Source organism: Chionomys nivalis, chromosome 10, assembly GCF_950005125.1.
Source record: "Chionomys nivalis chromosome 10, mChiNiv1.1, whole genome shotgun sequence".
In the NCBI taxonomy this organism is placed as follows: domain Eukaryota; kingdom Metazoa; phylum Chordata; class Mammalia; order Rodentia; family Cricetidae; genus Chionomys; species Chionomys nivalis.
In genome coordinates, this window is record NC_080095.1 from 68,357,026 (window position 1) to 68,380,329 (window position 23,304).

The 23,304-nt window shown below is 41.5% G+C and overlaps 2 protein-coding genes across 2 annotated transcripts in view; one reads left to right on the plus strand and one right to left on the minus strand.

Annotated features, from left to right (window-relative positions):
* Positions 1-7,864: 7,864 nt before the first annotated feature.
* The window catches only part of Scfd1 (sec1 family domain containing 1), a 68,436-nt gene continuing 52,996 nt past the window's right edge, over positions 7,865-23,304 (minus strand). The window contains exons 20-25 of the mRNA XM_057783419.1: positions 21,107-21,160; positions 17,148-17,200; positions 15,345-15,378; positions 14,756-14,821; positions 11,932-12,000; positions 7,865-8,072 (exon numbers count right to left, since the gene is read on the minus strand). Coding sequence (XP_057639402.1) covers positions 8,049-8,072; positions 11,932-12,000; positions 14,756-14,821; positions 15,345-15,378; positions 17,148-17,200; positions 21,107-21,160 — 300 coding nt within the window. The 3' untranslated portion in view covers positions 7,865-8,048. The remainder of the gene's footprint in view (positions 8,073-11,931; positions 12,001-14,755; positions 14,822-15,344; positions 15,379-17,147; positions 17,201-21,106; positions 21,161-23,304) is intronic.
* On the plus strand, positions 21,946-22,445 carry LOC130883159 (60S ribosomal protein L27-like). Its single transcript, XM_057783420.1, has one exon. It carries the CDS (start codon positions 21,973-21,975, stop codon positions 22,306-22,308), a length of 336 nt encoding a protein of 111 aa, XP_057639403.1. The 5' UTR covers positions 21,946-21,972; the 3' UTR covers positions 22,309-22,445.

A 23,304-nucleotide genomic window follows, 5' to 3' on the forward strand; every position in this document is an offset into this window, starting at 1 on the left:
GCCATGTGGCCATGGTGTTACCAGTCTGCTGGCATGTTGTTCTGTTTTCCAGACTCCATCCTTTTTTTCTAGTATCTTTGCTTGGATTTACCACCTGGCTCTATCCTGCCTTGCTATAGGCCAAAGCAGCTTTATTTATCAACCACTGAGAGCAAAATATCTTCACAGTGTACGTCTGGAAAAACACCCTACAGAAACATCTTATAGGCGGTATAGTTGCAGGTAGAAAGTTTTGTGGCTGGGTTGATGTCCCAGTCCCGACACTGGAAGTTGCCTGGAAGATGTTCAGGCTCTGTATCCTGCACGGCTAGGAGTCCCAGGACTAAATGCATTTATTTATTTTTTTAAATTAAACACAAGTCAGGAACTCAGTGAACTACTTTTGAGACCAAATATTCTAAAACAATACAATCCAGATTATACCAGTGTGATATATGCTGTGAGGGGCTACATGATGGTAGGAGATATTTTCTTTGTGTTCCATCATACTCTGTAAGAACAGGAGACTTGGTATGTACCGTGAAAACATGGCAGTCTTCCTCCCTTCCATATTTGCCTCCTGTGTTTCTCTTCCGCCAAGAGTTGCTGACAGTTGTCCTCAGGCCCTCTGACTTGTGATTCATTTATTTTCAATTCTATAACCTTAGACAGGGGCTCTCTTGAATGCTGACCGGATCCTACAAACCGCCGAACTGAATTATGAGCATATAAGCTTGTCCCGTGGGTATGCCAGTATCTTTCCAACAAGACAGCCTGGCTCACCTGTGAGGCCTCCCCTCCCCTCACACACGCTGGGGGTGGGGGTGGGAATGATGGCTGGAGCCATTGAACCCACTTTGTTTAGTTATACCATTCTTTTTTTCTTTTTCTTTCTCTTGTTTTCTTGATACAGGCTGTCCTGGAACTCACTATGTAGATCTCTTTGAACTCAGAGATCCAGCTGCCTTTGCCTTCCAGGTGCTGGGATTAAGGGCGCATGCCACCATTCTTGTATGAGTTTTTCAGCTGTCCCATTTCATTTCTATGATTTCAAACTCTTCGTTCTCTCTGGAGTAGAGTCCATTCTTTGTAATTCTGATTCCTCACATTTACATCACATAAAAATTTTTAGATATTTCATTTCCCATGTCTTTCTCTATTGCATCTCTATTTGCTATTCAGCTTTCTATGTTTATATTTTATATGTAAATACAATTATTTTAATTTAGAAAGTCTTAACATTAAAGACATGAATTGCTCAGACAGCATGTCTGTCTTATAATTGCATTCACCAGTGAGTTTTTTGTCATCTGCTTTTATTCTTGCTCATTATGGGATGGTTTTTAGGAGAGTCACTTAAGCCTGACTGGTGTCTTGTTTTGTTTTTAAAGATTGATTTATTTTATGTATATGAGTATTCTATCTGCATATTCACCTTTATGCCAGAAGAGGGCATCAGATCCTACTACTGATGGCTATGAAGCACCATGTGGTTGCTGTGAATTGAACTCAGGACCTCTGTAAGAGCAGTCAGTGCTCTTACCTGCTGAGCCATCTCTCCAGCCCCCTGATTGGTGAGCTAGATTCCCAGCCCCCACTCTCTTGCCAGGCAACTTGGGTCAGTGCAAAGGGGTGGACTGGGGGAGAGGTGTACATCCTCTTTGGCTTCATCATGCACCAAAAACGACGGAGTGGTATTTAACCTCTCTGACCTTGTTCCAGCTATAAAAATTGGAGCTACTGTGAAAATTGATATAACTTCCATAAATTTACCTTTCCCGTGACCTCCAGCTCTGCTGAGATTTCCTGAGACAGGAACCAGTTCTCTAAGGTGAAGTCCATTTGGGGAGGCAAATAAAACTATTCTGGATCAGCCACATTACGGGCATGCCGGTACATGTTTTTGATGATCTGTCTAGCCTGAATGACCCTGACAGTATTTAGGATGACCTTGGTGGTAATCCATACCAGGATTGGCAGAGGGAGCTAGCTGTGTCTGAGAAAGGTCTAGCTGTCCCCAAAGAGTTACACGAAGAGAGAGCCGTGAACTGCTATAGGGCCAAGGAAAGGTTCCTACCGTAAAACCCTCACAATAACCCTCTTTGCCTCTAGCAAGACAAAGTATTTATGTGAATTTAAGGCAACCTTGAAAACTAGTTTAATTTTTTTTGGTGAGATTGTAGTATTATTATAACATTTCTCCCTTCCTTTTCCTCCCTCCAAACCTTCCCATATATCCCTTCATATGCTCTTCAAGTTCATGGCCTCTTTTTTTTCATGAGTTGTTATTGAATGCATAAACATATATACATACACATATAAATTACTAAACATAGCTGCTTAGTCCTTATCCCATTACTTGGATGTTTGTTTTCAGGGCTATTTGTTACTGGATAGCCAATTGGCGTGTTCTTCCTAGGGAAGACCATTTCTCCCTTCCCAGCATCCCTCAGTTGCCTATAGCTGTGTAGGGTTGAGGCCTCATGGGTGGCTATTCCTGGTCCACACTGGCATGTCCATTGGTGTCAACTTTGTTCAGCTCTTATTTGGGCAGTCATCTTGGCAATACTTTCTGGGTGTTGCTTCTGCTAGTCCTAGGAGACACAATCTCAAAGTAAACTCCCCGAAGCTGCTGACTCTTAAATCTTTGCACTCTGTCTTCTGCAATGCTCCTTGAGCCTTAAGTCTGGGACTGTCTTGTACTTGTGTCCACTGGGATTGGGCTCCACAACTCTGTATTTTGATTGGTTGTGGATTTCTATGCTGGTCTCCATCTGTTGCAAAGTTTCCTTGATGCAGGGTGAAAACTTCACTTATCTGTTGGTATAAGGAGAAATGTTTTGATTGATGTTAGGGATTTTGCTTGTTTAGTAAATTATTACAGTCTCCTCCAAATCCACTTCACTAGTACTGAATATTTAGCTGGTTTTCCAGTAGCAGGCATGGTTTCCCATTTGTTGAGCAGGTCTTAAGTTCAATTAGAGAGCTGCTGGGTACCTCCAAGGTGTGTGCGCCACTTCTGCACCCTTAAGGGTTATTGTGTCGTGCTGATCACTGATGTGGTTCATAGGCATCACAGCTGGGTAGGATTGTTGATTTCCTCCCTCCTTTCAATGCTTGCACAGTGCCTTCTGGCACAATCAAAACTAGTCCTCAGGGAGGAGGCATTCCAGCTAGTTCCAGCTCAGGGGTCTCTACACTATGAAGTGCATATTATCTTCAGCAATAGAGATTTACCTTCTACCTCTAGGGGACAAGCAAAGGTAACAGCAATAGGCTGTATATAGTGAAATCACCTGCTGTTAATTGATGTTAATCTGTCTTTAAATCCAGGCATAGATTTTTAAAAAAGAAATTGGACATCTCAGAATTCAGTACAATTATGTTTTGGATAAAAATGTCTTCTTGGTTAACTGTACTCTTGAGTTGAATGAAGTGTTCCTTATTTCTCCAGGTAAGTTTTAATTTGAAGGCTATTTTGTCCTATTAGGATAGTGACACCTTCTTGCTTCCTGGTCTCATTCAATTGAGGTACTTTTGTCCATCCTTTTACTCTGAGGCAGTGCCTATCATTAAAACTAGGATGTGTGTCTCTTGTAGTTAGCAGGTAGATATTTTTTTTTTCTGGATCCATTCAGTCAGTCTGTGTCTTTTGATTAGAAAGTGGAGGCCATTGATATTTAAAGTTATAGAAATGTGTGTGTTAATTGTGGTTATAATGTTATTGATTTTTCGGTGTTGTTTGTTCTCAATGGTATTTTTATGGCTTTACCATTTCTCTCATTCCTCTCCTCAGCCTAAAATGCTTCCTGTATTTTCTTTAGTTTGGTTTGTTGGATATTATTCTTTTAGTCTATTTATGTTGTGGAAAGTTTTTCTCTTTCAGTAATGGCGGATAGTTTTGCTGGGTATATTTTTAGGTTGGCTATCAATGTATTTTAGGACTTAAAATTCACTGCCCCAGGCTCTTCTGGATTTCAAAGTTTCTATTAAGAAATCAGCTGTTTTTATAGTGAATTTTCATTTATATTTGACTCGTTTTTTCTCTTACCACTTTGAATACAGGTTCTTTGTTATATATGCTTAGTGTTTTAACTATGACATGCCATGAGGATTTTTCATTTCTGAGCTTGTCTGTCTCATGTTCTGTGTACTTCTTCTATTTGTATGGGTGTTTTCCTTTGTTTAGGGAAGTTTTCTTTTATGATCTTGTTGAAGATCTGCTCTACACCACTGACTTGGTATTCTTTTCCATCTATGCCTATAATTCAAAGATTTTTCCCCCATATTTCTTGTGTTGTTGTATTATGTGTCTGTGTTTTTAGATATTTATTTGTTCTAGATCATCTAATTTATCTTTGAGTCCCGAGTTCTGCTTCGTTCTACTTATAAGGCTTTGATGTTTCTAGTTGAGCTTCTGGATCTTTCAATTTCATCTTTATTTCAGCTCAGCTCTTCTTCAATGTTTTTTATCTGCTGTCGGAATCCTACTCTCAAGTGTTGGGTTGTCTTTGTCATTTCTATTAGCCCTATTTTTGTTTTTCATTGGTTTTGTATTTTAATAGCCTCTTTCCTTGAAAATCACTCAGACATTTATTCTCAATTTCATTGAACTTTTTCTGTCTTTTACTTGAACTCCATAATTTTTTGATGATGTTTATGATTGTTCTTTTACATTCTGTGTTCTGGAATTAATCTCAGCAATTCTCATTGGCATTCATTTCCACAGGACTGGTAGATTTTAGAGAGATAATACAGGCATGATCTTTCATATAACAGGGGTTTTTGTGATGAGATTTGGGAACACCAACTTTTTTTTTTTTTACTAGTTCTGAGCTTGTTATGGACAGAGCAGCTTAGGAAGAAGAGATGTTGGTGAGTATGAACTAGAGGTTAGAAATGGCTTAAGTAGAATGAGGCTACTTGAGTGGACAGAGGCTACTGGACTGATGTACAGGATTTGCCTCTGTTCTAAGCCTGGTCTGGCTGGGTCCTTTGGTTTGGGGGTTAGGCAGGGAGGATCCTGGCCCAAAAATAGAGCTCCTTTATGGTGTAGGCAGGGAAGGCCAGACTAGGCAGGTTCACTGGTTGTGAAACCCAGGCTAGATCTGGCAGGTTGAGGATAAGGTGTGGCTAGTGAGGTCAGGAGAACACATTTGGTTAGACCCTGGAAAAGGATGTGAGAATTCGGGGTACCAAGTGGGGTGGTTGGAAGTGTTGCTGAAGGGTCCTGTGGGGCAGTTGCAGGTTTGAAAATTATTATATTTATTGGTAAAGTTACTTCTTTCCAACTTATTTTGAAATGGTTATCTCCTATACCTTTTGTTTAGTTTTTACCTGATAAGGATTTTCTGAGCAAATGTTAGTCATGCTAACTTCTCCATTACTGAGGAAATGGGAATACAGTTTAGCTCTTCTACATCTCAGCTTGGTTGGGAGGTCTCCATTTTCTCTGGAAGTCCTGCTTTAGTTGCTTTAGGTAGGATACAGCTTTGTTTTGGTGTAGGCAGGGTGAGACAAAGCTGATTCATGGGCTATGCAACTTCCTACACTTCTAGTCAATTCCTTTCCCTCTCCACTCCTCCATGCTGTCACAGGAGCACAGCTTCTGCAGTACAACACGGGCCAATTTCCCTTTAGGGAACCACTCTAAGCCAAGGGCAAACACTGTGTTAGTGACTGCTTGTGAAGGGCTGTGAAAAGGGGGCAAACTTCATCTGGAATTCTCTTGTGGGTCTGCTGTGCCTCAGATGGCCACCTGCCTTCCTCTTGCACCTTGCCCTTCTCCCGCAGGTGTTGATCAAGTCTCTAAACTGACTAAGCTTGCTGGTCCTTGTCTGAGCCTGTTTTCTGGGGAACTAACCCTATGAAAATTGCTCTAGATATCTATCGTTGATTTATTTTAAAATTTCAATAAATTAAAAAAAATTGAAAGTCCTAGGACATATTTTAGTAAACATTCCTGTAAAATATTGTATATTTTAGTAAATATTCTTAAACTGTTTCTGTAGGCTGGAAAGATGGCTTAGTCAAGAGTGCACTGTTTTTGCAGAGGACTCAAGTTCAGTTCCCAGCACCACCGTTTGTGTAAAGTCAAATACCTTCTTCCCTGATACACAGAGTCCTCTGTGGAATGAGCAGCACTTCTGAACCTGAGCTATGCAGCCCTTCTGTTATGAGTGTTATGGCCATCCCTGTTTATCTTGACTCCTAGAACGGCCTCAATAAGAGAGACTAATGATTTCTAGCTATAATGTCATCTGATACGGAAGTGGAGGCAATCTTTTAAATCTCCCAACTTTCTCTCTGTAGGGTCTACAAGATTTGTTAAATTTCCAGTATCTTAAAGGCAGGTATTCCATGTATTCTGTTCAGTTTTAAAGTGATCATGCTGGGAGGATAAATCTGGTGGTTACCGCTCAATCCTGGCATAGGGTACCGACTTCCCCACACTTCCTCGGACATCTGAGGTCCTAGCACTGAGCCTCTTTTTATCCTGAGATCGGGTTTTGTGTCTTTTCGTGTTATTCTATCACTTTTCTGCATCAGTGAACTCAGGTTGCCTTAACAAGGTAACAAATGTGCTTATTTCATCAGATATGTTCTTACAGTCCAAGACCAAAGTGTCACTGGGCTGGCCTCTGGGGAAGCCTCGCTGTGGATGAGATGGCAAGCGTTTCCTCTCATACTGGTGATGAGTATGAGATCAGTATCTGATTTTTTTAAACTATACAGATTCCCGCTCTTATGAGTTCACTTATACATATACTCCGCTGAGGGCCTTGTCTTAGTCTCACGGTGGATCAGGGCTCACTTGTGAGTCTTGAGGGGACAGATTTCAGTGCACAGTAGTGTCACTGATTCTGTTTTAGTACTTCCTCTTTTTTTCCAGTCAAACATTTTTCCATTAAAAATTTTGTTGTGTGCACACGTGGAGAGGAAGTGAGTTCTCTCCTTCTACGTGGCTCCTTGGGATCTAATTGAGACCAACAGGCTTGGCAGCAGGTACCCCATCCGCTAAGCCATCTCTCTGGTCCTTTCTTAGTCATATTAAAATCTGGATTTCTCTATTTCATGATGGACAAGTATCAGACAGTTTCCCGTTCTTTTGAACCGTGCCCTATAAAGACGACCGAAGAACAGACCATTTTAGTATGTGGTGTTTTCCAGCCTTCATTCCAGAGTCTTCTCATACTGAGTTGGAAGTTACGCCTCTACTGCCCGACAGTCTTCTGAACCATCAGTCAGTATTGGGCCATAATGTAAATGGCGATGTGAAAAGATTCCGAATGACTCCACTTATCCCAGCGGCTTCACAGCACGGCCAGCATTTAAAATGTCCCGCATTCCGTAATCGAGTGCAGAAAGTTTATTAAGATATACTTTCAAATTTTGTGCCTGATCTGCAGACATTTCTGCTGTGCCTTTAACTCCTGAAATGGATGTTTCATTACAGAGATCTCACTCCAGACTGTAACTATCAGTCCTATCGAACCTCGGTGTCTGATTTACGGTGACTAGAGGAGCAGCCTCTGCTCTCCCTGGAGCTGCACACTTTTACTTGCTACTCAGAGCTCTCAGGGATGCATGTTGCTCTATCTGCACTATAAACAGCCGTCTTTACTGATAAAGTAAATAGGCAGGCCAGAAGAGGAAGACATAGTAAGGTGGCTGTTAAAGTCTCCACCTAAAGATCCAGAAGCAACGTGGAAAACACTGGAGAAGGTAGAGTTATGATGAAAATAGATGGAGGGGATTCCTCAAGGAACACTGGAGTGTGTGACATCAGCGTGCACCAACTCCAACTGATTCCCCTAACCCCTAACCTACTGTAATGTCTTCCATAGGGCTCTCCTTGTTTCCAATGTACACTTTCATCTGTAACAAGAATAAGTCGAGTTATTTCTGAAATGGTTTATTATATTAATCAGTATACAGTCTATGAAGTATAGAATTTATTAAAAATGAATGATTCTGACAGGTTGCACTGTTAGGGTGCGATGGAGGAGGACACATCTGGCTCCTTTTACATCTATCCAAACCGACGGCTCCACTACGGTTCTTCTGTGTTATTTTTGTCCAAGCTGTGACAGCTAAAATGAAAGGAAAAAATTTATACATATAATTTTCCAGTTTTGAATCACAAAAACTTAGTTCTAGAACATTAATTTTTTTTTTTTTGAGACAGGGTTTTTCTGTAGCTTTGGAACTAGTTCTTGTAGACCAGGCTGGCCTTGAACTCACAGAGATCCGACTGGCTCTGCCTCCCAAGTGCTGGGATTAAAGGCGTGCTCCACTACCGCCTGGTTTAGAACATTAATTTCAACAAACAACATAATTTAACATATGCTTTTCAAAAGTAACACTGTCATGGCACAGAAATGTAAACATCACAAGCAAACCCTGGGCATAAGTAATGGATATTAAGCTCAGTATGAAAATATAAAGAGAAACGCACTAACAGTGTGTCATATACTTCTATATTCCTAAAGGGTCATTAAAAGCAGATGACAAATGCACTTCAGTTTGTGAAGGCTAGATTAACTCTTATCAGACCAACTCTTCAGAGGCAACAATGTGAAGGGCTTAGTAAGACCACAGAAGTCAACTCCCCAGAGGCAGGGGACAACTTCAGACAAGAAGATTCTAGAGATGACTTAAACTGAGGAGGGAAACATTAGGTGACTTCTTGCTTTGTGGCTCTTGGTCTAAAAGGAGGCCATAACTGCTGCTACACAAGGCAGGCAGACCCCTGACAGAAATCTTGCAGTTGATTATCTCGCCTGAAGAAGCAGAGCAGTGTTTAAGGCAACAAGTGAGGGAGAAATCTGAGAAAGCAGTGTGTGGCAGATGCTGTGCGCACTTATCCTGAATCCACTCCTGGATGGGAGAGACCTAGATCTGAGCTGCTACTGAAGAAACAGTATGGGGGGATCTCATTGAGCCCTGAAATCATAAGCACACAAGTAACATCATACGGACTGAACCATTTGTATTTAGAAGAGAATGAACATATATGTATGTATGTATGTAGCAACAATGAAAGAGATCAGAGGCCACGCATCTAAGAAAGAGCCAAGGGGGTGGGGTTGAGATGCATGGAGGGATAAAGGGAGAAAAGATGTAAAGTGAGTATAACCAAATAACTGCTTAATGAATTCCTAAGTCAGCACTCTCCAGAGAAACGGCATTCATTGATCAAACCACAAATCTATGAATCTCAGAAAGCAAAGTAATAAAAAAAAAAACATGAAAATTCAACATGTTCTAACGAGTCACAACTTACAATGTTAATAAAAGCATCAATAATTACCATTGATGAAGTAAAAGAAAATAGGCTCACAAAAATTATATATATATACACATACATGCAGAGAAAAACTAAAGGAGAAGAAGAAAGAACCCAAACAAAAATTCTGGATTGCTAACTACCTTATTTAAAAAGAACAGAAGAAGAAGAAGAATTTATTAAAACGGGGAGAGAGGAAACAAATGGTTTACTCTGAGAGCAGTTTATGGGCCAGTATATAAAGCATGTACTCAATGACGAGACACATCGTGAAATGCAGCATTAGGTGATTTCATTATCAGGAAAACCCCAGAGTATACTCTAAGAGAAACCTATATGGGATAAGCCTGCCACACAGCTACCTTGTTCCAAGACTGTAAATAAAATTAGTAAGTTATTATATTATGGTATGCCTAAGTACAGTAAAAACACAGTATTAAAGATAAAAAGTGTGGTTGGCAAGATTGCTGTGCAGACATGAGGGCCCAAGCTCAGACCCTCAGCATACTGGAGAAGCTGAGTTGGTGGTGCACACCATTAATCTCAGCACTCGCTGCATCTAGTGCATCAGTGGCTGCTGGGTTAAGTCAGAGAACTTGTCTCAAAAGCACAAGTTGAGAGCTAATGAGGAAGACACTGAGGCTGGCCTCTGGCCTCACAGGGGTACAAACACCCACGTAACCTTTCCATTAAATTACAGCTGTATGCCTGCATCCACACAAACAAGATTAAATGTGGTCCATTTTATTGTGCGTTCACCATGAATGGAGCGTGGAAGGACTCCAGGGGCCAGCATGTGAAGGCTCAGGAGCTAGCTGCAGACTTCTGAAACACTCTCTGCTTGAGCTGCACTTGAGCACTGGCTACCATTATCAACTATCATACAAACTGTGTGTGCTACGCTTCCCTGGGACTAGCGTACAGTAGCTCTGCTTACACCAGCATCACTAGGCAACAGGAATTTCCTAGCACTGTTGTAATTCTGGGACCAGAGTCGTAAACAAGTACCAAAAGGAGAGGGGAGAGGAAAAGTGAGTTCAAGGCTAGCCTGGGCTACATAAGACCTTGTCTCAAAAAACAATAAAACCCAAATGCAGCAATGGATAGAGCTAAGAGGAGAAAGAATTCAATAATTCTAATAATTTTTTTCTTTTGAGACAAGATCATACTACACAGCTCAAAGTCATCTAGAAGTTGCCTCCTCCTGCTCTGAGGGGCTGATGCACAGGAGTGAGCCAGCACATCAGGCTCCTGGTTAGCAACCTGAACACCTCTCATCACACGATAGAGGACACCCCCACTGAAGGGGAAACAAACACAGAATCTGAGCAGCGCTACCCTGACCAGACCATAGGCTGGACCACAAAAGAAACTACACCCTATTTAAAACAGGGGAATGTTCTATGACAGTAAGGGAACTGATAGAGAACAGAACCACAAACTCTGGGCTACAGAATAAATCACAACATAAATTACAAAATATTTCAAAGTAATAAAAGCACAGAGCAGACAATGTGTTGAATGAAGCTGACACAGGCCAGGCACTTAAACCTTACAGTTTAAATACTGAGTTTAGATTAGAACTGAACTTATATTTACAGTTCAGGAAGGCTAGGAATAGAACACAATAAAGCAATTACAGCAAACATTCTAAAGACCAATGAAAACAGAGAAGTAGCATGACAACAGCTGAGTCACTGAAAAGAAAACCAAACTGAGTTTCCTTGGTTACCTAAACTGCAAATTCTCTTCAATTTTCTGCTTGTTTGAAAAATTTCCACTAAGGTAAAAATGCGAAAATGACAAGCGCAAGGATACTGTTGGATATGATCAAGGATACTCTTGGATATGATCAAAGTGCACACACATGTGCGGAATTCTCAGAATCAAGTATTTTGTTACTTCCCCGAGCCTCACTCTGCTAGGCCACACCCACATTCCCAGGGTGCACCACTCTGAACACCTCTCTTTGTCTAACCCCATGCTTCCCTGCTGTAAAACATCTGCCATGAATCCAAGTCTTGTTTCACAAACTCGTTAGTCCTCCAGTTTCTCATCATCAAAGCTGTGAATCCTAGTTCGGCCTGAATTTGTCCCTAGAATCACAGGGAACTCCAGAGGCTGAGAGTGACAGTGAGAAGCTGGATCTCCTTTACCTCTACCCCCAGATGCTGACACTTAGACATTTTTGATCAGGCCATGTGCATACCAATTTTAAAAAAGCTAAGATCAATATAATTGCTGAGAACATTAGTGGGAACGATACTTGAAGAACGATAGGAAAATGGACACAGCTACAGCTGCCATTAACTTTCCAAGTGGACACAATTCTATCAGCTGAGCACATCCTGTTGAAGAGTTCTGAGACCCAACTATGATATGCCCGCCAGCAGACATATGGACAGAATATTAGAAATGCTGAATTCAACCTGGCCTACTTGGATATTTTAACTTTAAATAATTACCTTTTCAAAAGAGTTGGGATTATTAACCCTTTAAATATGTTACTTACCGGAGCCGTCTTTATATCCATGGTGAAACTTAGAGCTAGAGGAGGTCTCGTTTAAGCTGATTTAAATTCAGTTGAAGTGATAGTTTTCAAAGGAGAGAGCCAACAGCAACTTGTGCTGGCTCTGAGAACAAACTACAGAGGCACACTTTACCTGCTTTATGAACTGGGTCGCATTGAAAAGCTCACTGCAGCCATATAAAATATGCTTGCCTTGCTTTGCCTGTAAAAAGCAGACACAGAATTCAGATGTAACTGTGAAAAAGAGTTAGTGTAAGCATTATCAGGGAAAAAAAGCCTGCTGGGCATTCTGGGGAGGGGGCTACTCTTAAAAGTTGTTTGTCAGGTGGTGGTGGTATATTTAAAGTGCCCATACCCTAAACTGCCTAAACAGGATTGAGATGGTGAAGTGGACACAAGGATGCTTTTTTCTTCCTTCACAGTAGTAAATTATGTCATGCTGGTATTGTTATCTTTCATAGGACCAACAACTCTCTATATAGTCATAGATAAATACTGTTTCAAGGTATGATCTGTGCTACCTGAAGAAAATAAGAGAATTTAATGTTGAAAGTAAGATGACGTGGGCTTGTATCTTCAGTCCTGTTGTGTAATACCGCATTTGCTAATGCATCCATTCTACCTGAATTTTATTTCTGAAGTAGATAGAATATTAGGATGCAAATACAAAATTCAGGCAACTATTTCATTTATGTACCTTTTCTTCTTTTGAGACAGGATCTTGTTATTTAGCTCAAGCTGGCCTTGACCTCTCTCCCCCTGCCTTAGCCTGCTGAGAGCCGAGTGATAGGCCTCACAACCACATCTGATGAGGGTCAGTTCTTTATGCCCATACTCTTTAAGTACATTATCATCAAGCTGAGTTAAGATTCCTCTTTACAGTACGCAAAATTTATATCAAATTAATTTGGTAATCCATCAAGAAACAAGATGGGAGAAAAATGTATAGCTCAATAAAATCAAGGAAACAAGATGGTGGTTTTTTAACACAAGAGAAAGTAATTTTTCTGTGACACATAAACTGAGTAGATGTTGGTTCAAAAGATGACTCAAAAGCAGAATATGGAGGGCAGGGCTGTAACCAGAGCACTTGAGAGGCTGGGCCAGGAAGACTGCCTCAAGTCCTAGTTCAGCTTGAGGGACAGGGTGAGACCCCATTAAAACAAAAATTAACAAAAACTAACCAACCAATCGACAAACCAAAAGTCCAGTACTTGGGCCTAGAGAAACGGACCAGTGGTTAAGAGCACTTGCTGCTCTTGCAGAGGACCTGGGTTTGGTTCCCAGTACCACTTGGCAGCCCACAACTGTCTGTAACTTCAGTCCCAGGAGCTCTGTTGCTTTGTTCTGGCCTCTGCAGGCACTGTACCAGTGTGGTACACACACATACATGCAGGCAGAACACCCATACACATAAAAATAAATAAAAATTAAAAACAAACCCAGTCCTAGTTGGTCCATCTCCGGGAACAAATGAAACAAGAGCAGTAGCTTAGTTACATTTAAAAGGGAGGAGGGATGGTACGCAAAGTGCAAAAGGTCACATGACTGGGACTCTTGATGCCATACAGAATATTCCTGCAAGGGCAGACAATATGCCAAAGTACCATCCAGGAGTACAGGACACACTTCATTCACCAAGAAATATTCTACACACGCTTGAGTAAGAAGAACCCTGGTCTTACTCATGTAGAAGCCATTTACTTCTTTCTGACCATGTAAACAAAATCAGGCTCCATGAGTACTGAACAGTCACAAACCACTAACGTTTCCAGTTCCTAGCACACAACACTAGTGCATCAGTGTAGGCTGCCCTCGTCTACTTTGGATCCTAGCACAGAACTAGGTCCCCTCTGTCCAGGTCTGGACACAGGGCCGCAGCAGACCAGCTGAGAGGCCTGCTCTGCTCTGTCCCTCTCCCCAGCTCGGCACACCATGTTTGTAGCCCCTTTCTAACAGCTATGTAACAGAAAGACAGTAAGTAGCAAAACACTAATCACTTGTAATAGCTAATAAATCAGGTGTAATTTTAAAGAAATTTAGCTTACCAAATGTTCCAGTACAAACCTATTCTTAAGCCTGCACATATGTGTGCATGTAAAATAAAGCCTTTTTGTGTGCAAGACTGGGGGCCCCCATACTGATTCTTAAAAATACATTCGTGTGCATAAACGAAGACAAGCAATCAAGTGACAATTCCTGGGAGGTATGTGGTCCCATTATACCATAGTTTCTATTAATGCCTTAGGTGAAGAATGACCAATCATACTTCAACGAAAACTGAATAACTATAAAATGTCATTTTATTATATAATAGCTAATTCTCCAGCTTATAGATTTTTTTGGTATTCAAATCAGGCTTCCTGCTTCATGTATTTTTAGTTTTCTGTCACTCGTGACTTGAAGGTAGGATTTCATTATTTCTAATTTGCTACCTGAAATGCTTTTTAGAAGTGTGTTGCTGATTGATGTTAATACGATTGAAGTGTAACGCATGTGTTAGGTAAATGAATTCTATAAATTATCTCAAGGGAGACAACACTCAGAATAGGAGCTTGAGGTCTCTAAGTAGTTAAAGTATATATCAAGGGAGCACCCAAATACTTAATATCCATATGATATATTATTTTCTAGTCCAGTATAATTTTAGTAGAAAAGTAAATGTAACAGGAAAACAAATCAGCAATTTTCTCTATACATGGCATTTTAATTTTTATTATTTTTATGAGATGAGATCGTGCCATGTGGCCTTGACTAGCCCTGACCTCTTGGGCTCAAGTGATCCTTTTGTCTTGACCTCCCAAGTAGCTGGGACTCCAGGCTTGTGCCATTGTGTCTTGCTCACACACAGAACTTTAAAAGACACCTCTTAGAAAGTAGTTATGCAGAGGTGAGGATAGGTGCTGGACAATGAGACTGACACCACCAAGTGATAGGATGAGATGACCCAACTGTACCTTTATGTAGTCAACAAGATTCTGATATTCAATATAGTTGCCTCCTCCTACCACAAAGACAATGGCCTAAAAATGCAAGTGGAAGGAACAGGTGAAGAAACAGTTAAAGCATTTTAATTTTCAAGCAGCAGGCCTTTAGTCTGGGACCTGTCCTAAAACTGAGATAAGGCTGCACTCAAGTTCAGGGCTGTTTCCAAGTCTAACTGCATCATCCAGTCAAGCAACAGAAACTGAGGGCAGATTGCTTTTGCTGAAGGCTAGCTCTGAATCTTTACTATTTGCTGTAGGCAGGACTGGAAAGCCCATGGTACAACTTCAGCATGGCACTCAAAATGAGAAGTGTCTGTATTCACATCTTCACAATGCTGAAATTCCGCATGTAAAATTCTCACTGCAATACAAAAGATTCCTTTCCTGCTATCCTGTCATTCTTAGAAAAGCAGAGGAACAGAGTTGCTGAGGATTTGACGGCAGGATCCTGGATGTGCAGAGTTGGATTGACCTGAATGGCCCAGCACTGATCACAAACTCGTTCTGCCTCAGGACTACTGTTAATATCTAAGAGCAGAGAAGGTTGTTTAAAACTTACCTCTTGGAATGGATTTTTGTTCCTAGGAACTGAGCTGCAATAAAGAGAAACTGCACTGAAAATTTCATCGTTGGCTTCTATTACAGGAAAGACGGGTATAGGAAAACATTTTCGTGTGCACGTGTGAGCAGCATTAAGAAGGTATCCAGGTCCACCTTCTGGGTAAGCAGGGGTTCTTCAGCTTTGTAGAGGAAGGAGCTAGAAGGTAGACATCTCAATGTCTAAAAGGGAATGGGATGACCTACTAGCAACTTTGACATGAATTCTAGAAGCCTGACCAACAGCATCTATGCCAAGGAAAGGAAGCTGGGATCAGGCAAAGCAATAAAGCAGGTCAGGAGTTAAATTTTCACCACGCTGAAACAATTACACAGCCTGTGGCATCTTCCTCAGGACGGGAGGGAAGACGGGAGGAGACACACTGCTCTAGCCTCTTCTTGATCACAGGTCATACACTGTGAAAACACTGCGCTGGCATCTGCGAACTCTTTACTAAACACATCTTTCCAGGCCTTCACATGTCAGAGTTACACGTGAGTATTAAACAAGCGTGGACAGCGTGATTAGGAGGGTAACTGTTTAGCTAAGCTCACCTCCGCCATCTTTCCTCACATCTACAGCCTGAACAGTTCACACACCACAGAAATGGCTAGATGACCACCTGATCAAATTCTCAATAGCTCCGCTGAGATAGACGGGAGGTAGACTTAAATAGCTCAGTACCACGAGTTACTAATAACCATGGTTTCGGATAGGCTAGCTTAGGAAAAGGCCGCAAAAAGAAAGCTCTGAGCCTGTGTGCTTTGCAATGCTAATATTCCTTCTGACTATCGTATATATGATACACTTAGGATTGAACAGTCCTCAGCTTCTATGGCTCCTGTTTAGCCAACTGCCAGGAAGAGTTACACATCCGCTTGTGAAGCAAAGATGGTGGGTTTTAGTGTATCCAATCTCACAATCTCATCACTCCTAAAGGGAAACCCTGTCCCACTGGCGCTCAGTCCCCATCCCCTGTTCTATAATTTGCTATCAAATTTCTCTCTTGCCTGTGATAGCTATTATTGGAAGTTCTTACGTAACAGCACTTCTGCTAAGTTCAGAAAAGAGAACACTTGAAATTACCTAATAATCTAGCAGCTAGATCATCGGTCTTGACAACCCACAAAGATGTGAAAGCTTGGGAGAAGGACAAATACAAAGTGCTGAAGGTCTCAACAGCAGGCACAGGGAAGGAATTTGCTCCCAAAGTTTTACTGCTAGGGATATCCAGTTATTTCCTTCTCTGCCAGCTGTCTTTTAGGTTATTTTTCTTACTACCATGAATTAGCCCTTGAAAAGTAACATAAGCACAGCCAATTATCATATCATGTCTTCCATAAAATGCAGACACTATACCGTGAGTTGTTTCATTGCCTTAAAGTCCTTTTACAGAAGCTGCATTGATTTCACACAACAAACCACCACCTTAAACATCTGTTTCCAACAGTTATTTTCTTTTCATTTAGTCCAGTAATCATATTCGTTTAAAAATATTTTCTCTAAGTTCCCCATTTTGTTTATGATAACACCATTTCACAAATAGTAAATAGCTAACTTTATTTCTCTGTATATACACCAAGGGAAAACAGCAAGACACTAATCATAATTGCCTGTGATTAGCTCTGAAGGAGATTAAAATACACTGTTTTTAACTGGTCTCCCACAGTCAGAATGTTAGTAGAAAGCAGACTGTCTTTACAACGTTATTCCATTCTCAGAGGGAACAGACAACAAATACCACCCAAGAGAAAAGATTCTTACCTGTCATTGCTCCGCAGCATTTTGGGATCAAAATATCTATAATCATCAGTTTCCTATTAAAAACAAAAATAAAATACATTGCCATGACTATGAGGTGTCTGTTTAGAAGGTCATGGTACAGCACAGAATTTGATCGTAACACACCTTCCAATTTCACAGATTGTAATGACTGTCTCTATGTGTTAAGAAGCTGTATTTTCAGTCCTTTACATGAAACCACGCACTAATCCTCAGTCTATGGCAGTTCTATTTTTAGCCCAGTTTTAGATGGGCAAGTTGGGACGATAGGAGACCATGTGACTTTTCTGTGGTCACATATTTAGTAATAAAGGTAAGAACTCTAGGATGTGAACCACCTGCACATGCAGTTTTAATGCCCAGGGTCTTTGTTTTGGACTTCGTCATTCTGTGTCCAGAACTTTACCGAGTGTACAGATGCATATTAGAAGCTCAGTCCTTTATGTGCAAATGTTGGAACCAGATCAATTTTAGAATTAAAAATTTAGATAATACTAGATATCAAGTGTATATGTGGCCAACATTTCCCCACCTAATGCATTAGGATTTCTACAGATAAATACATGAACTAAATGTTTTATGCTAACATTCATGTCCTCAGGTTAGTCCAGGTGAGGTCCGCCCAGACCGAGTCACCCACACTCTTCTAGCTGTTCAAGTTTTCCCGACTCTAGAAGTTGTTGAATTTTATGCTAAATTGGAAGCTTCTTGATAGTAAAGGAATTGTGAAGTACAGTCCGTTACTTCATGGTATAATTACTTCCTGATCTGTCTTTAAACTGAACAATTCAGGCCCGCCCCGATACCTGGTGAAGGACAAACACACACACGCTGCCACTACTCAGTCCTGACCCTAGATCAACACAGCACCCCAACTGTGGTCGGATTCCTCACACGTCACTGGGGGAACTCCTCCCAGCTGGACTTCCTGACCTGGTGGTCAGTACTCAGATCAACACAGGAGAACACTTACCAAGTGTAAGTGACCAGCAAGTCACACTTGCTGCTAAGCTTGATGACTTGCACTTGATCCCCAGGTCCCACGTGACGGAAGGAGAGAGCCGCCACAAGTTGTCCTCTAACTACATGTGTAATGTATGTGTGTGCACACACAAATGTAATCAGAATGGGAGGGCATCTTATATAGCCTAGCCTGGCCTCCAACTGTGTAGCTCAAACTCCAAATTCCCCTGCTCCTACCTTCCAATACTGAGTACAGGCATCTGTCGCTATGCTAGGTTCACAAGTACTGAGTACAGGCATCTGTCGCTATGCTAGGTTCACAAGTACTGAGTACAGGCATCTGTCACCATGTAGGTTCACAAGTACTGAGTACAGGCATCTGTCGCCATGTAGGTTCACAAGTACTGAGTACAGGCATCTGTCGCTATGCTAGGTTCACAAGTACTGAGTACAGGCATCTGTCGCCATGTAGGTTCACAAGTACTGAGTACAGGCATCTGTCGCCATGTAGGTTCACATGGTCCTGGAGATCGGCCCAGAGCCTGCACATGCTAGGCAAGCAGTCTATCAGCTGAGCTACATGCCAGTCCGTGCTCCAGAATTTGAAAGCAGCTAAGGTGATATGCTCCAGTCATTCACTGTATCACCTGCCAGCTCTACCTTACTGTACAAACAAGGGAGGAACGGGAGTGCAGACAGCTACCTTACATAGCAGATGGATGATGAAATGCTTTCAAAACAGAAAAAGTATCTCTTCTAATTAAAAGATCCGCCTGTGATTATAAACTCAACAGTACTGATAAGTGAACTTGTACAGCTCAGAGAAACATCTGTGTAAGACTCATTCAAATTTAGCCATCCATGTGTTTATCGTAAAGCACGTGGAAGGAATGGCTGTGACTAGGACCAGGATGAGGAGCAGGGCTGGATCTCAAGTCTACTGCATAAGCGGCCACCTGTCTCCTGCTACCTTTCTTCTGTTGTTAGATGACCTGTAATGACCTCTCTAGTTCTGTGAGTCTATGAAGGGCACACGGTTCCTACTAACAGTATAATGGTAGAACTCTGGCCTCAGAAAACCCCCAAACTGCTATTTTATCAGTGGTATAACCCCTAGCAAGTCAACTGACCTCATCTTCCATTTTCCTTGTCTATAACACAAGTAGAATAAAAGCAGCACTTTTCTTAGTGGTTTAACTGAGGATTCAATGACTTCTAAGGTACGAATTCGCTGAGTGGTTCCTGGCACATCCCCACACATACATGTACCTGCTATCATAGTTAGTGGTCTGCACAGAACATCAGGATGGGGAACAATAACAAGTCACCTAAGAGGCCTTCATCCTATGCACTTGTCACCTGGAGTTTTGCATTCATTTGTATTCTGACCTTTATTATGCTTGGGCCATCTTTCAGATGGACACTGAGCGTTATGAGGTGTTTCCTAGGACAAATGGTCATAAACTCACGCCTCTTTTTGAGGGCCTCTTAGTCTAGGAGTCAAGGTCAGTTGCAATTGCACTGTATATCACTACCATCTATACAGATTGCACTGTATATCATCTATACAGATTGCACTGTATATCATCTATACAGATTGCACTGTATATCACTACCATCAATACAGATTTGGTTTCTTTTTTCTTTTTCTTTTTGGTTTTTTGAGACATAGTTTCTCTGTAGCTTTGGAGATTGTCGGGAACTCACTCTACACCAGGGTGGCCTCAAACTCACAGAGATCTACCTGCCTCTGACTCCCGAGTGCTGGGATTAAGGTTGTGTACCACCACTGTCCAGCCATTTACAGATTCTTAAACACAAGAATCTTTTTAAGTTTATTGCATATAATTTTACCATAATTTTCATAACAGCAGCTGCCCATTTTATGGTGTTTCAGTTTCCACATGAGTGAATTTAAAAATTGTTTTTGTTAGTTTCCATAACCATATTTTAACAATTACTAAAAGAGTCACACTGGTCTCAATATTCTGTTCTCATTTCTTCAGGTCTGAAGTCCTCACCTCACTGCCAAGTCTACAGCAGCCTGACTAAAGTAAGCTCTGACGGATGCCGCTCTGCGCTGACTCCTGGAAAACCACCTCGCTAGCTGTCGCTGCTGAAATATGGTGCTAGCGTTCTGAGTCACCTCCGTGAGTGCCCAGCTGATAGATAGTTTGGAAAACTATTTGTCAAGCAAATGCTAACTATCTGTTGTTTATTCTGCCAACAATTGTTTTTGATTTACTTGTTGGGCCCAGAGGAATTTAGAGCCATCCGAAATACTCAGAAGTTTTACTATACATTTCTCACCTAATAGAATTTCCTTAAACTGCACTGCTTCTCCTTACATCATGTAAACAGAGAATGCTTGTTCATTTTCTGACTGCTCAGATCCGAATAATCACACAGAAACTATACTAATTACAACACTGTTTGTTCCATAACTCAGACATATTTCTAGCTAGCTCTTATATCTTAAATTAACCCATTTCTATTAATCCATGTATCACCACAAGGCTGTGACCTACTGGTAAGGCTCTGGCATCTGCCTGACCTCACTTTCTTTCTCCCTGCATTCAGTTTAGTTTTCCTGCCTACCTCTATTCTGCCCTGCCATAGGCTAAAGCAGCTTCTTTATTAGCCAATGGTACAGAGGGGATCCCACATCAACATTATACCACCTGATGGTCACTGGTTCTTTTTCACTTATAGATGTGTTCTTAAGGATGTATTAACATTAAAACATGTACGATTTAGTATATATTTAATTCAGAGGAGACCTAGTCAGAATGGTTATAGTAGCCAAGAAAACCCAGTTCTGTGTATCTGTGACAATGACTGAAAGAAGCCATTGGGAATATGGACTCTTTCTCGCACATGCTCAGTAGTAATTAGGAGCACAACTGAGTCAATCTGGATTTATCACCTTTCAGTCAGTTTGATACATCCAAGAATTTACATAATGAATTGTTACTTACAGGGTTTGACTTCATCTCCATGAGATTGTCTAAAATTCGCGTAACAGGTAGATTCTGTGGAAGACATGAGTGTTTTGTTAGATGCTGGAATAACAACTTGATCACTCTAGTTTTTTGAAATAACTTGTTTTATGTATACTGGTGTTTTGCCCACATGGCTATTTGTCTGAGGGTGTTAGATCTCATGAAACAGGAGGTACAGACAGCTGTGAGATTCCATGTGGGTGCTGGGAATTGAACCCCGGGCCCTCCGGAAAGCAGTCAGTGCTCTTAACCGCTGAGCCATCTCTCCAATCCCAATCACTCCATAGTTAAACATGCTTACCTTTCCATTAAACACATCCTAAGTTTATGTACATAATTAAGATGTCACAGGTGTAAACAACCTAAGTATCCAAAGTTCTCACTGAAAAATACAATTATGTATAAGAGCCCTTTAGTCTCCTGATTGCCATACGTGCTGTGGCCTGCTCAAGCCAATACTCAAACACATACATAATAATAAGACACACGGGCTCCAGGGCAGGAAAGCATAAGCATTTTCTAAGTCTGAAGGCTGCCCGTCCCGTTCTCCCTCCACACCTTGCTCTCACTCACCTTTCTGAATACGAATGCACAGCTAGAGTTGTGCAGTACGGAGAAATGTGGAAAATGCATGTAAAAAGTCAGGAGTTTCCTTTTAAGTCTGAAAATACTAGAAATTTGGGCATTTAAGCTGAATTTTATGATGAATGTTCTTGTACCATAAGAGATTTTCAGAGAGGTACAACTAAATCTCACTCTGTATTTGATAGCCATGCTACAAATGATGACACATTATAAATTAAGAAAAATGTCTTCCGGGGAACCGGCTGCTCGCTGTCGAAATGGGCAAGTTCATGAAACCCGGGAATGTGGTGCTCGTCCTGGCTGGACGCTACTCGGGACGCAAAGCCGTCATCGTGAAGAACATTGATGATGGCACCTCAGACCGCCCTTACAGCCATGCCCTGGTGGCTGGAATTGACCGCTATCCCCGAAAAGTGACGGCTGCCATGGGCAAGAAGAAAGTCGCCAAGAGATCCAAGATCAAGTCCTTTGTGAAGGTTTATAACTACAACCACCTGATGCCCACAAGGTACTCTGTGGACATCCCCCTGGACAAAACTGTTGTCAACAAGGATGTCTTTAGGGACCCAGCCCTGAAACGAAAGGCAAGGTAGGAAGCCAAGGTCAAATTTGAGGAACGATACAAGACAGGAAAGAACAAATGGTTTTTCCAGAAGCTTCGCTTTTAGGTATATTTTTGTTTACATCATTAAAGTTTAAAAAACAAAAAAAAAAAAGAAAGAAAGAAAAATGTCTTCCTAGCAAAAGTGTTTAAGAGCTCACAAATAATTCTCATGTTTTCCCATGGTCTATCTGGTGAAAAGAACTACTACTGCTTCACCATTCTGTCAGTATTTACAAACGGCCATGGACTAAGGGAAGCCTTCAAGCTGTAGAGAACAGGAAGGAAACATCTTCACAGACAGAAGGCACGGTGCTTATGAAAACAATGGCGATGTCACCAACTGACATTCCCGAGCTGTTCTCTCTGTAAATGAGAGCTAGGGTTAATAATTTACAAAGCAGGCGGGTGTATTGGCTCATGCCTGCAATTCCAGCACACTGTAGGCTAAGAAAGGAGGACTCCCATGATAGTGGTCAGCTTGGGGTACCGGGGAGACCCCTGTCTCAGTAACCAAAAAAGGGGAAATTTATTACACACTGAGTCTCTTCACACAGAACTCTGCTTTGGTTTCCTCTCTGTTGCAGGGATAAACACTCTGGCCAAAAGCAACCCAGAAAAGTGGGTTTATGAGGCCTACACTTCCAGGTCATAATTCAAGAGGAGAGCAGAACCCACGGAGAAGGCTGCTTGCTGATACGTTCACCCCTGGCTATCATACAGCTCAAGACGGATGGTTCAGTAACCCACAGTGAACCTGGCCCTCCCACATGATCAGGATAGTTTCTCACAAAGGAGGCCACAGACCAGTCTGACCTGGACAGTTCTCAACTGAGACTCCCTAAGACTCCAGGCTGTGCTAAATGTCAGCTGAAGCTGAGCCGGGACAAACTTTTACTGAAGGAAAAACTGGACTGGCTGGGTGGTGCACACCTTTAATTCCAGTACTTAGGAGACAGAGGCAGGAAGAACTCTGAGTTCTAGGCAA

What these genes read in the sequence shown, in the direction of transcription:
- LOC130883159 (XM_057783420.1), top strand. Translation starts at nt 21,973, where the DNA reads ATGGGCAAGTTCATGAAACCCGGGAATGTGGTGCTCGTCCTGGCTGGA.